Source organism: Erpetoichthys calabaricus, chromosome 13 (genome assembly GCF_900747795.2).
Source record: "Erpetoichthys calabaricus chromosome 13, fErpCal1.3, whole genome shotgun sequence".
NCBI lineage: Eukaryota > Metazoa > Chordata > Cladistia > Polypteriformes > Polypteridae > Erpetoichthys > Erpetoichthys calabaricus.
Genome location: NC_041406.2, coordinates 52,732,834 through 52,747,062, shown reverse-complemented (window position 1 = coordinate 52,747,062; position 14,229 = coordinate 52,732,834). Strand labels below are relative to the sequence as shown.

Sequence of the window (14,229 nt, the reverse complement as noted above, 5' to 3'; positions counted from 1 at the left end):
GCTTGTCAGGAGGAGTGGAGGAGTAAAGAGAAAGAGAAGAAGAGATTTGTATATTGTGTGCTGTGCTTGGGACTGTGTTATACTTGTGGGGAATGGGGGAGGCGTTTCCTACAAGGGAAAAGAAAAATGAAAAGCCCTGTGTGCTTTAAAATTGTGCCTTTGCGTCTGTCTGTGCCAGGTTGGGGCAGCGGTGCCCACCTCTAGCGTCCACACATGTTACTACACAAAGACCTTCATAATGAGAGGCTCACTACAATCTAAACTCTTTTAACACTTTACCTTTCAGAATATTTAACCTTGATATTTCATACACATGAACACACATCCCATAAGCCTTGTTATTCTTTGGGAGAATTCCCTGTCTAGAAGATGAATGTTGTCTGGTGTACCACCTTGCACTTAAAGCTCATGGAAGTTTAAAACAGATTATGACAGGAGATCAAAGATTATATGTCATGAACTTTTTTTCTTGCCCAAATACACTTTTTTCTAGTAGAGGTCAGTAGGATGAAACTTAATAACACATTAAGGATTATTAATAATAAAACAGAGCTGTATTCACTTAATTATAGTTTTTTCTTATTTGACCTTCACCAGGGCCACCCTCACCGCTCGTTTGTTTAACTTTGGTCAGGGTGTTCTTTTTTCTGAAAGAGCTAGTGTCTATCCTGCAGGGGAGGATTTCTTGGCTAAACATCACCAGCTATAAATCAGCCCTAGACAGCCATGTTTTCTGCTCCAAAAAAGGACATTTGTGGCAAATGATTGAATGCAGTAAGCACAGTGCAGCACAATCAAGCCATTAATCTGTATCTCATATAGCATCTTTCACAGCATGTACCACCACAAGGAATGGCCAACAAAGTGCCAAGTGCTTTTAAAAGGAAATGCAGCAATTGTACATAAATACAACATGCAAATCTTAGGAGTCATGATTTGTTTAGGATTGTTTTGTGACTGCATGATTTCTAAATCCCCAAATATACAGTGTATACCATCAGAGGCGGCCTTACGGGTCTGGGGGCCTAGGGTTGACCAACCCCACGCGGGGCCGGTTACATCAAACGCTGTTACTGGTATGTGTGGACTGTATAAACTTGCGTGCAAATTTAATAAAAATGATGTTAACATACACTGGATTTTCTAATTACAGTATTCAGCTAAATTTTTGCAAGATAATACACAGACTTTATCAAAACATAACTGGAGAATATAACATGACAAATCTGCTTGAACGGGACACACGGACCTCAAAGGCGGGGTCCCCTTAGGCACGGGGCCTGGGGCAATCGCCCCACTTGCCACCCCCAAACGCCGCTCTTGTATACCATGATAACGTAACTATTAATATGGTACTTTTGGGATTGAAAGTACACTAGTAAAAAGTTTCTAAAGATAAGATAACTAAAATGTCTAAATGCTGTGGAGGATGGCCAGGGTTCATGCCCGGCCAGGACGTCCCTTTTACTTGCATTCCGGGGGACCAGCCATGGACTCCTCAATACCTCCCCCGGGACACTTGGTGGCAGCCTCCCTGGTTGATGATGCCTCAGTTTCCCACAAGGTTTCATGGGAGATGGAGTTCTTCCCAACCCTGTGGGGACCTGGGATGGCCGCCAGGGGGCAAGGCAGAGATAGTTAAGCCCAGCTGGTCTAATCATGGGCTCCACACGGGAATGCAATTGGGAACAGGTGAGCAAGCACTAAAAGCACTCCCGGGAGGGCCATAAAAGAGGCCAGCAACCACCACTCAGGGCCAGAATCGGGAGGAAGAGGACGAGGTGCCTGAGAGGAGGAGGAGGAGGAGGAGGAGGAGTGGTGGTGCCAACGGAAGGATTGCTGTCTTGAGAAAGAGGTACTTTGGGACTGTGCTATATCTGTGGGGTTCACGGGGAAGACATGCCCCACAGGTGAAGAAAAAGATTTATTTGTGTTGTGTTAAGTGCTTGTGGGACTGTGTTGGGCCTGTGGAACACGGGGAAGACATGCCCCACGGCTGAAGAGAAAATAAAGCTTTGTGTTCAATTTATACGTGCCTCAGTGTGAATCTGTGCCGGGTCGGAAGCTTATATAGTGCCTTATTCACAATGCTAATAATAATTGGCCCTTTTAACCTGTAACCTACTTCCCAAATTTAGATTTGTGACCTTAAATCCAAAAGTGAGAACCACTTTTATGGTTAAAATACCATACTGATAAAATTCCCAGTTATGTTAAAACATCTTAATGATTAGTTTGCAAATATTTGGTAGTTATGCAGATTATAATTTACACCATATAAATGATTTATTATGAGACTTTCTTGAGATTTTCTGTATCATTGGGGTCAACTGGGGAAATTTATACACGTTTTGGAATTGCCCCAGTATTTTAGTTTTGGGTGGATATTTAAGTCAGAGGTTTACATACACTAAGGGTGAATTCTTCAAAACACACTTTATAACCCACAGATTTTATACTAATAAACTATAAATCTGGCATGTCATTTAAGAAATCTGCTTTGTGCAGGGTAAAAGTATTTTTTCCAAAAATGTTCAAAGAGTATTTCACTTTTTACTGACTATATCACAGTTCCAGTGGGTCACAATTTTACATACCCTGTACACTTTCTTAACTGTGCCTTTAAACAGGTTGGAAAATTCCAGTAAATAATGTCAAGCCTTTAGTCAAATTGACAATTACCTTCTGATAGCAAATTAACCTAACTTATGGAAAAAGACGATCCACTGTGGCAACCCCTAAAGTGAGCAGCCAAAAGAAGAAGAAGAAGCCAATTAGCCTAACTGGAGTCGGCATGCAGATGTATGTTAAGGCCTACCATCAAACTCAATGCCTCTTTGCTTGAAATAATGGGAAAAACCAAAGAAATCAGCCAAGACCTCATATAAAAATTGTGGACATCCACAAATCTAGTTCATCCTTGGGAACACTTTCCAAATACCTGAAGGTTCCACAGTCATCTGTAGAAAACAATAATATGCAAGTATAAACACCATGGGACCACACAGCTGTGATACCGCTCAGGAAGGAGACGCATTCTGTCTCCTAGAAAAGAAAGTGCTTTGGCACGAAAGGTGCAAATCAATTCCAAAACAACAGCAAAGCACCTTGTGAAGTTGCTGGAGGAAACAGGTAGACAAGTATCTACTGTATATCCACAGTAAAATGGCTCCTATATCGACATTGCCTGAAAGGCTGCTCGACAAGGAAGAAACCACTGCTGCAAAGTCGTTATAAAAAAGCCAGACTGCAGTCTGCAATGACATATGAGGACATCTTACCTTCTGGAGAAATGTCCTCTGGTACGATGAATCCAAGATAGAATTGTTTGGCCTTAATAATGCTATGTTCAGTGGAAAAAGCGTAAGGCTTGCAAGCCAAAGAACACCATCCCAATCATCAAGTATGGTGGTGGGAGCATCAATGATTAGGGATGATTTGCTGCAGTAGGGACGGGTGCACTTCACAAAATAGATGGCATCATGTGGATACTGCAGAAATATCTCAAGAGCTAAACAAGGAAGTTAAAGCTCAGTCACGAATGGGCCTTCCAAATGGGCAATGACCCCAAGCACACCTCCAAAGTTGTGGCAAAATGGCTTAAGAACAAGGTATTGGGGTGGCCATAACAAAGCCCTGACCTCAATCTGATTGAAAATATGTGGGCAGAACTAAAAAAATGTGTGCGAGCAAGGAGGCCTATGAGCTTGTCCCAGTTACACCAGTTCTGTCTAGAGGAATGGGCCAAAATTCCAAGAACTTATTGTAAGAAGCTTGTGGAAGGTAACCAAAAACATTTGGCTCAAGTTAAACAATTGAAAGGCAATGCTACCAAATATTTAAAAAGTGTAGTAATCTTGTGACCCACTGAAATGGTTATATAGTCAATAAAAAGTGAAATAATCTGTCAGTGCACATTGTTGGAAAGAAATTACTTTCGTCCTGCACAGAGTAGATGTTCTTAATGTCCTAAATTTACAGTTTGTTAGTATAAAATCGGTGGAGGGGTTATAAAGTGAGTTTTGAAGACTTCACCCTAAGTTTATGTAAACTTTTGACTTCAAGAATTAACTTCAAATTGGCTGGTACTCAACACATTTTATGTTATCTCCCAATCTGCTTCAGAGAAGATTGTTATGGCCAAGTAGTACTAGTGCAGACCACACAATGGAAGTCCCTGGACCAGCATAGTCTCTTGTTACCCCAATTTTATGACTCACTTTGCATTATCTTCCGTCAGAATGAATAATACCTGAATTATAAATTGAAATCTGTGACAATCAGCCATGAAAATCATAGATAGGAAATTGAATAGCTTTTTTAAAATTTTCTGTATCAGTTCAACATATTCTTGTTTTTCTTGTCTGGGAGAACCAGGGAATTTGGAAGGGTGAATTTAACGGTGTTGAGGCAATGTTTTATATATTTTGGCTAGGACTTATTTATTTAAACCTTTGTACAAGCAATACTGTCTTCTTTCTGTATTTTTATTGATGACTATAAATAAGGAATACTTATGAATACTCACCTTTAGCTTTCTGTAGTACTCTGATGTCATGACTCATTGCTGGAACATTAAGGTTAACTTGAACACCATTCCTAGTATTGAGGCCAGAATCTGGATCATCAGGAGATTTAAATGTGGGGAACATTGCATAGTACGAGATGTGGGACTGGTATGGATGCTTTGCTGGGAAAGGCACTTGAATCTGCTTTTCACTAAAAATGTAAAACAAATGGAGCAGACACATTAATTCTGAGTAGAAAAAAAGCATGCTTTGATTTAATAAGCAGACAACTGGCCACTGTATGTTCATGCCAGCAGTCAGGTGGTCCACGATTTGTCTCTGACTGTGTGCTGTCTTGCCAAAAACTTTCACCAGTTATTGTCAGGGGACCCCAAATCATGTGCTGTATTCAGGACATATGGCCCATAGTACAAGCTGAATGCCAACCTAGGCTGAAGGTGAGTGGAATTAAATGTAGCAAACAATTATGAAAAGACCAGATTTGGCTTGAAAACATGTGGAATCAGCTACAAAGAAACTTGAATACTTCACTGGGGCTAATGGAGTATATCCAAAAAACATGAAAATCCTGAATATACAGAACATGAGAAAGAATACAATAAATAATGAGCATAAAGAAGTAATACTGGAAAGAGTGTCATCCTTAAGACTTATAAACACTTAATAGCAACGGCAGAAACAGAAATGAAGTAGAAATGATGGGCTGGTAATGGTGGAGGAATATTAAAAGTAATATAAATGGAAACTCTGAAAGACAAAAAACAAAAAGAGCACAATAAACAAACACACTGCAGACATGATACACATTAAGAAGAGTAAAAGGAAATGACAAATTCAGGGTCAAATGCCATTATAGTGAATACCGAAGTAACGAAATTTTCAAAACAACAAATACTGTACTTTTTTTGGCCTGAACAAACGTTCATATAACTTTATGTTTAACGGATTTTGTTTTAACAAAATGTAAATTTCAGTATACCAAATATTTTTTTAACAAAAAATGGCCACTGAAGATAATAATGCATTGCAAAAAATATTTAATGCCGTGCCTAAACTTTTGCCAAGTCTCAGGAACCCTGCAACAGGCTATCTCTTGCTAGACCAAAGGAAAGTGACACTATGTTGCAAAATTTCTCTCAGGCAGTCTCGGTAAGAGTGTAGGCACAATATCATACAGATATAGCCGGATTCTAAGTCAATGCTCCACTATGCGTCCATGTGGGTAGTTGTGTCGTGCGCAAATACTGTACTGTTTGAATTTCATAGCGCTTCTCAAAGTTTTCTTTGTGGTGAATAAAGTGAGAAACAGCGTCAGTTTATGCTGGAAAAAAAGTTACATCTAACGTCTCATTTTGAAATAAAATATTTTTTGCAGTTCAAGTTTTATGGATATGATGAAAGAGGACATGCAGGTGATGGGTGTAACAGAACAAGATACAGAGGACAGAAAGATATGGAAGAAGATGATCTAACGGGAGCGTCCAAAAGAAGAAGAAGAAGAAGAAGTGCTGTTTTTTATACAGGTATTGTCAAGCTTGGGACCCACGGTGTTGCACGAGAGACAGGAAGGCAAGTCCAAGTTTCCAAGGAAACAACAGATACTTTATTACTGTATAGAGAAGGCACGTACAGTCTCAAGACTTCATTCAAAATAAGAGCTGTTACTTTAGCGCTCAAATACACAAGATAAAGAGCTGTGACTTGGGGGCAATTGTCGTGCTTAAGGTCGCATATTCTGATTAGACGAACACCGACGGCTTAGAACATTAGAACATTAGAACAATCTAGATGACAACAGGCCATTTAGCCCAACAAAGTTCACTAGTCCTATCCATTTATTTCTTCCAAAAAACATCGTCGAGTTTTGAAAGTCCCTAAAGTCTTACTGTCTACCACACTACTTGGTAGCTTATTCCAAGTGTCTATCGTTCTTTGTGTAAAAAAAAACTTCCTAATGTCTGTGTGAAATTTACCCTTAACAAGTTTTCAACTGTGTCCCCGTGTTCTTGATTAACTCATTTTAAAATAACAGTCTCGATCCACTGTACTAATTCCCTTCATAATTTTAAACACTTCAATCATGTCACCTCTTAATCTTCTTTTGCTTAAACTGTAAAGGCTCAGCTCTTTTAATCTTTCCTCATAATTCAACTTCTGTAGCCCTGGAATCAGCCTAGTCGCTCTTCTATGGACATTTTCTAGTGCTGCTATGCCCTTTTTGTAGCTTGGAGACCAAAAATGCACACAGTACTCAAGATGAGGCCTCACCAGTGCATTATAAAGGTTGAGCATAACCTCCTTGGACTTGTACACCACACACCATGCTATATAACCTAACATTCTATTAGCCTTCTTAATGGCTTCTGAACACTGTTGGGAAGTCGATAGCTTAGAGTCCACTATGACTCCTAAATACTTCTCATAAGGTGTACTTTCGATTTTCCGACCGCCCATGGTGTAATACTTTACATTTACTGACATTAAATTTCATCTGCCACTAATCTGCCCAAGCCTGTCTGCTGTCCAAGTCCTTCTGTAATGATATAATAGATTCCAAATTATCTGCTAATCCACCGACCTTGGTATCATCTGCAAACTTAACCAGCTTGTTACTTATATTACTATCCTAATTATTTACAGTATATATTTTAAAAATAGCGACAGCCCCACTGTTAACATCAGCCAGTTATTATGAAGTTCCTCACACCATCACCCTCTGCTTCCTGTTTCTTTTAGTTTGATGCCCAACCTCTCATACGGCACTTTAGAGTCACTGCTTTCGCAGATCAGGAGAGTGTAAGAAACAGCAGGTCAAAGCCCCATGTTAAATGTTCTAATCATTGTGAAACAAGCACATTACGTGGTAAGGTTGATCCTGCAGAGGACAACCAATTACTTTGCCCTTGGTTTACTGTTTACTAGACGCAGCAGAGCAGCAAAGGAGCTCTTCTTGTGCTGCTGCCATTAGAGATGGTGAATTGCTGGTGACCCCGGTCACAATAGTATACAGTATTTTCCATTCGCCATTTTAATTTTAATGAAATTTCTATTATAGTGAAATATTTTATGGTCCCATGAATTTCATTATAACAGCATTCCACCTGTATACTGAATTCTAACATTTCTTAAATGGTGACCTTTGAAAATTTCAATAACATGCCAGTTGCTGCAAAGAACAGTTGGAAATGAAGATTTTGCTTCCTCTACTATTTTGAGTCTGTCTTATGGTTTTCCCCAGCTGATCACAAAAATCACCTTTAAATTTTCCTCTTATGTACCAGTTTACTGCAACTGCATATTTTTTAAGAACTGGCTTTTAACAGTATAAAAGAACAGTTGCTGAATACAAAAGAAAATCATCAGCAAAACATTTTTAGCTCAGTTAAACTAATGTAAAGTGTAGGCATCATTAAGCAATTAAATACACTAAATTCAATAAGCTTCAATCAGATTTCTCCAGTTTCCTACATGTTACTTATAAATTTGAAATTATACTTGTGTTCAGCTTGAAACTATCTATCATAATCACCAAAATATTTTCAGGAAGCAAAATATTTGTTGCACAGTTGAATTTGAAATAATTTGGAGGCTACAGTGTGCAAAATGTTTCAGAGACTGAAAGGGCAATAAACAGGTAAACGTATTTTATGTAGTGTTTTCTTATATTGAATCCATCCCCGGGCAATTTACAAGTACAAAAAGACACATAGCCTAGAAACAAACTGTTTGCTTCTCTGCCATAAAGCAAGTGATGTTGTAGCACTCAGCACTAAACCAGGAGATAGACACACATTTGTTTTCCCAAAGGCCATTAAGTTGCCCAGACACACTTAACTCCTTGACACAGTAAAATTTCTAGTATTAAACTAACACTTTAAGTGTATACTTGCATCCATTCACACACTTTTTACAGTGTAGTGACAATAAACTGAAATAAATTAAAGTGTATAGTATAAATTTTAACATCCTTGGACAAAATGAACACTGCTATTATGTCTTTTGGTAGCAAACTATGTACAGGCTGACCAGTACCACAACTCTTCAAAATTAAATTTTCAAGTGGTAAGAGAATAATGTGCCATAAATATTAAATACACTGTGGCTAAGACTTAGCAATTGTGCTTAACTGCTTAAGAGTTGTATCTCATATGAAAGTCACTACTCTAGATAAGGAAACACCTTTCTGTTTAGCTGACATGGAGGTGCTGCTTATTGTAGCCTGACTTTCTTCTAAAAGAAACCACAAAAGTAATTTGTGGTAACTGGTTTTATTAGTGTTTAAACTTAAACTAGTAATAAATCTAGACACATTTTCCCTGCCCCTACCAAACCCCCCAAATGAACTGGAAGGGATGGAAACCGTCTGCTCTAATATATTATGCTGGTTAAATGATGAGCCTGCTCTGTGAGGTAATGCAATAAAGAAGGATCTCTTTTGCACCCCTATATTACCGAACATAGATACAGTCAGGTCCATAAGTATTTGGACAGTGACACAATTTTCATAATTTTGGCTCTGTATGTCACCAAAATGCATATGAAAAATGGAATAATTATGTGATCGAAGTGTAGACTATCAGCTTTAATTTAAGGGGTTTACCAAAAATATCGTATTTGTCTTTATGGACCTGGAGAAAGCATATGACAGGGTGCCTCGAGAGGAGTTGTGGTATTGTATGAGGAAGTCGGGAGTGGCAGAGAAGTACATAAGAGTTGTACAGGATATGTACGAGGGAAGTGTAACAGTAGTGAGGTCTGCGGTAGGAGCGACGGATGCATTCAACATGGAGGTGGGATTACATCAGGGATCGGCTCTGAGCCCTTTCTTATTTTCAATGGTGATGGACAGGTTGACAGACAAGGTAGAGATATGCTCTAGAGAGGAGAGGAATGAAGGTCAGTAGGAACAAGACAGAATACATGTGTGTGAATGAGAGGGAGGTCAGAGGAATGGTGAGGATGTAGGGAGTGGAGTTGGCGAAGATGGATGAGTTTAAATACTTGGGATCAACAGCACAGAGTAACTGGGATTGTCGAAGAGAGGTGAAAAAGAGAGTGCAGGCAGGGTGGAATGGGTGGAGAAGAGTGTCATGGGTTGTAATTTGTGACAGACGGGTATCAACAAGAGTGAAAGAGAAAGTCTACAGGACGGTAGTGAGACCAGCTATGTTATATGGGTTGGACGATGGCACTGTCTAAAAAACAGGACACAGAACAAGAGGTATCAGAGTTAAACATGTTAAGATTAGCATTGGGTATGACAAGGATGGACAGGAGTACATCAGAGGCTCAGGTTGGACGATTTGGAGACAACGTTAGAGAGGAGAGATTGCATTGGTTTGGACAAGTGCAGAGGAGAGATGCTGGGTATATTGGGAAAGGGATGCTAAGGACATAGCTGCCAGACAACAGAAAAAGAGGGAGGCCTAAGAGAAAGTTTAGGGATGTGGTGAGAAAGGACATGCAGGTGATGGGTGTAACAGAGCAAGATGTAGAGGACAGGAGGATATAGGAAAATGATGATCCGCTAACCCCTAACAGGAGCAGCCAAAAGAAGAAGAACAACAACAAAAATATTATATGAGCCAAAGTCTACAATCAGGAGAAGACTTCATGAAAGTAAAGACAGAGGGTTTCCCACAAGGTGTAAACCACTGGTAAGCCTCAAGCATAGGAAGGACAGATCAAACTTTGCCTATGAAGTTTTGGAACAGTTTTCTTTGGACAAAGGAAGCTAAGATCAATATATACCAGAATACTGAAAGGAGAAGAGTATGGAGAAGAGAAGAAATGACTCATGATTCAATGAATACCTCATCATTTGTGAAACATAGTGTAGGCAGTTTTATGGCATGATCATGCATGGCTGTGAATGGAATCAGTCACTAGTGTTTATTGACACTATGACTGGTGGCAGAAGTAGCAGGATGAATTCTGAAGTGTATAGGACTATACTATCTGCTCAGAGACAGCCAAATGCTACAAAACTGATAGGACAACTCTTCACAATACAGATGGACAATGAGCAAGAACATACTGCGAAAGCAAACCAAGTGCTTTTCAATGCAAAGTAGTTGAATATTCTCCACAGGCCAAGTCAATCAACTGACTTCAACCCAATTGGAAATGCATTACACTTCTGAAAACAAAACTGATGGCAGAAAGTCCAACAAACAAACAGCAACTGAAGACAGCTGCAGTAAAGGCCTGGCAAAGTATCACTAGAGTGGAACGTCAGCTCTTGGAGATGACTGACTGTAAAGGATTTTCAATCAAATATTGAAAATGATCATATCATTACATTAATGATTATGTTAGTTTGTGCAAATACTTTTGAATCCCTAAAATAGGGGGACCATACAGTATATAAAAATGTCTTTCTTTTCTAAACAACTCATATAATATTTTTGTTAATCCCCCTGAATTAAAGCTGAAAGTCTATACTTCAATCCCATCTTGAGTACTTCGCTTCAACTCCATTCTGGTTTTGTACAGAGCCAAAATTGTGTCATTGTCCAAATACCGTACCTATGGATCTGACTGTATTTTAAAGGTATATTTCTCATTTTAAATGTTAAGTTTGTTACTAGCAAAACATACCATAGGTACAGTGAAATTCTTACTTGTATGTGCTTATCAACAGGTAACATGTTGCCACTTTCTGGCTTCATTAGTGTGTTGAGATCCAAACTGATAATGAGAAGATGAACGTTCCCATCCTTTTACTGTAGATAATATAATGTAATATAGTGTAAATATGACCATCAAGTGGCTTTTGCTGACCCTGAGGTGGTTTATTGTCCAACAGCTTACTTTAAATATCCCACCCAAAATTAAATCCAAGCTCTTTAACCATTTGCCCTCTTAGCTCCTTAAACTCCTTGCCGCTCTCTCAGGTCCTCGAGCAGTAATCTCCTTACTGTCCCACGCACCAGACTCTCCACCTTGGGAGGCAGGTCCTTCAGTGCTATAGCACCTCAACTCTGGAACTCTCTTTCTCAGTCTCTCCAAGATTGCTCCTGTTTCTGCACTTTTAAATCGCAACTGAAAACTTTCCTCTTCTACGAACTTTTGTCATCTGTGTAATTTTTTTTTTTTTTTACTCTGTATGTAAAACGAGCATGGGTTTGTGAAAGGCACTCAATAAATGTAACCTATTATTATTATTATTAGTTGATGGAGGTCTGATGTATTATGAGTATTGGTCCAAAAATGAATATGCTCATAGACCTGAGGTACAGAATACCGCTGCAGCATGAGAAGCAAGGCAGCTGATGGTGTATACGACCGTGGTGTGCTATGGTTTAGAGACAGCTGCTGTTAGAGAAGCATAGAGACTGATTCTATATCAAACCAATATGTATTACAAGATCTGAGTAAAGGGAAGGCATTTATCCAAGCTGATAACTACCTGGTCCAAGAATCACTTTGCACCAGCATTGAAGGTCACTTCTTTTGCAGGCTCTCCCAGGCATATGATGTATCTACAGTTGTTTTTTTGCTTCCTCCAAATGTAATTAAAAATGCATTATTTTGTGGATATAAGTTTAAGGACTCCTGTTTGATGTAATCTGTTAATTAACAGGAACCGGTGTGTTTCTTTACTCTGCATTATCTGATTTTGGAAAAACTGTTTATTATGAAACAAGTAGGCTAGATGACTACTTTAATTGTACACCAAAAAAACAACACAATAACTATGAACCTATTGCTAAATTCGTTGGGTTCTGTAGCCACATCCAAATACGTGACAAGTCATGCAAAGAGTTCACATTGGAGTAGGAATTCACCTCTGCTGTCACAGAGTAACTCTATCTTTGAAGTGCAGAAACTCAGAAAACACATGTTATCAAAACTGGAGCTCAATAAACCAAACACTCATTTAGAGATTGATTTTAGTGAAAACCTGCAAGCACTGAGGTCCTTCAGGACTGGAATAGTACTGCCATCCTTTGTATTTTGGACATATGACTTCCAAATGCTGTCACCTCTTGCATTTTGCCCATGCCGTCTTTTACATTGTTGTCCTGCTTGCACTAATGGGAGCAGCCGAAAGAAGAAGAAGAAGAGAAGAAGAAGAAGAAGAGAAGAAGAAGAAGAAGAAGAAGAAGAAGAAGAAGAAGAAGAAGAAGAAGAAGAAGAAGAAAGACTGCACAAGGATCAAATGATCATACTGTATGAGCTATCAATGACTATAAATGAATACAAAATAGAAGAAACAGAAGTATTAAGACAGCAGTAATGCATTTTTATTGCAATAAAAATCATATTTGAAAATACATCTTTAATATAACAGTCTAGTGGGACCCAAGTGTAGCTGACATTTCTGTTTTAGAAATCTTTGTTTAATAGATTTGATTTCTTCTACCTATGCACAACTTAACTGTTATTGTTAAAAATGTAAAAGTACAAAAAGCTTAACATACCTAATTTCTGCATCTGGTGGCTTTGGAACTCTGAAAGAAAACATACAGAAGAACAACATAGCAGAGATTTAGTTTAACACTATTTAAGCAATTTTGATACATTTTTTCAATTATGATGCATTTTTATTTTCTTTATAGTTCATCAAAAGTTTTCATAACCTAATAAATTATACAACAATCTGGAACGTGAATACAAATGTCAAGAGCAGATGATTATTGTCATCTGTTTCAGTTTCAACTCTTTATTGCCACCTTGTGGCTTAATTAGGAAATGGATAACTATTGATATTAACTATGGATCTAGTGCCATCTAGTGTACAAGTGAAAATCTACATATTGCGGAGTTGAGCAATTTAATACGCAAGTGAAGCAAAATGACTTGCAAGTGCTGGCCTTTTCAGCATAAAAGAACAAGGCACATATTTACAAATGAAAGTGCAGATCTTTTAAAATATTACAAGATAATAGACATAATGCATTCTAATTAATGGGATGTTATATTAAAAATCATTACAACAAATTTGTCTGATAAACAGTATAAAATTAAATAAAACAAAAAAGAAACTTACAACTGATCATTTGTACGTACGTTGCTTTTCTTCAGATATGTCAGATCATAATATTGCTGTATAGGAACACTTCTGAACAATGAAAAATAATATGCAATAAATAAAAGATAATTACAAGTTCAAAATAGTTGTATTTCCAATATATGTTAAAAAATCAAATGCAATTTTTGTCTCTCAATGAATGGATACCATATAGTGCATAAAAGGCACTTCAAATATACAATAATTCTTTAATTTTATAGCTAGGAAGAGTGCTAATGATGCTCATAATTACTTAGCTGTTTTAATTTAAATAAAACATAAAAAAGAGGCAGAACATTCCTTTAGCACTTCCACTCACACTTGTATATTTATTTATGTGAGACTGCAGTGAGTCACCTACGTACGTTGGCCACGGATTCCCCCCAAAGCCAAAATGTCGATGTCCTTTCATCACTGCAGGAGGTGGTTCCTCTTTTGGCCGATGGTGTTCTGGTAATGCAATGGGCCCAATGCCACCATAGTCACGGTCTCTGCCCCATGGGCACCGGGGCACTTTAGAAGCATTTTCCCAATATCTCTGGTAACTGGAGAAAAAAGAAGAAATAAAAATAAGTAAGTCATCTAAAATGGAATGTTCAACACAAATGGGAGAAAGAAAGAAAAAAAACAAGAGACAACCAGACAACCAAAATGGACTTGAATGTCACCAACAAACAGATAAAG

General features: G+C 38.3%; 1 protein-coding gene across 1 annotated transcript in view; it reads right to left on the bottom strand.

Moving 5' to 3' along the window:
- The window catches only part of LOC114664228 (uncharacterized protein C7orf31), a 67,988-nt gene that overhangs the window by 42,329 nt on the left and 11,430 nt on the right, over positions 1-14,229 (bottom strand). The window contains exons 2-5 of the mRNA XM_028818266.2: positions 13,911-14,090; positions 13,525-13,596; positions 12,956-12,985; positions 4,529-4,719 (exon numbers count right to left, since the gene is read on the bottom strand). Of these exons, the coding sequence (XP_028674099.1) occupies positions 4,529-4,719; positions 12,956-12,985; positions 13,525-13,596; positions 13,911-14,090 (473 nt within the window). The remainder of the gene's footprint in view (positions 1-4,528; positions 4,720-12,955; positions 12,986-13,524; positions 13,597-13,910; positions 14,091-14,229) is intronic.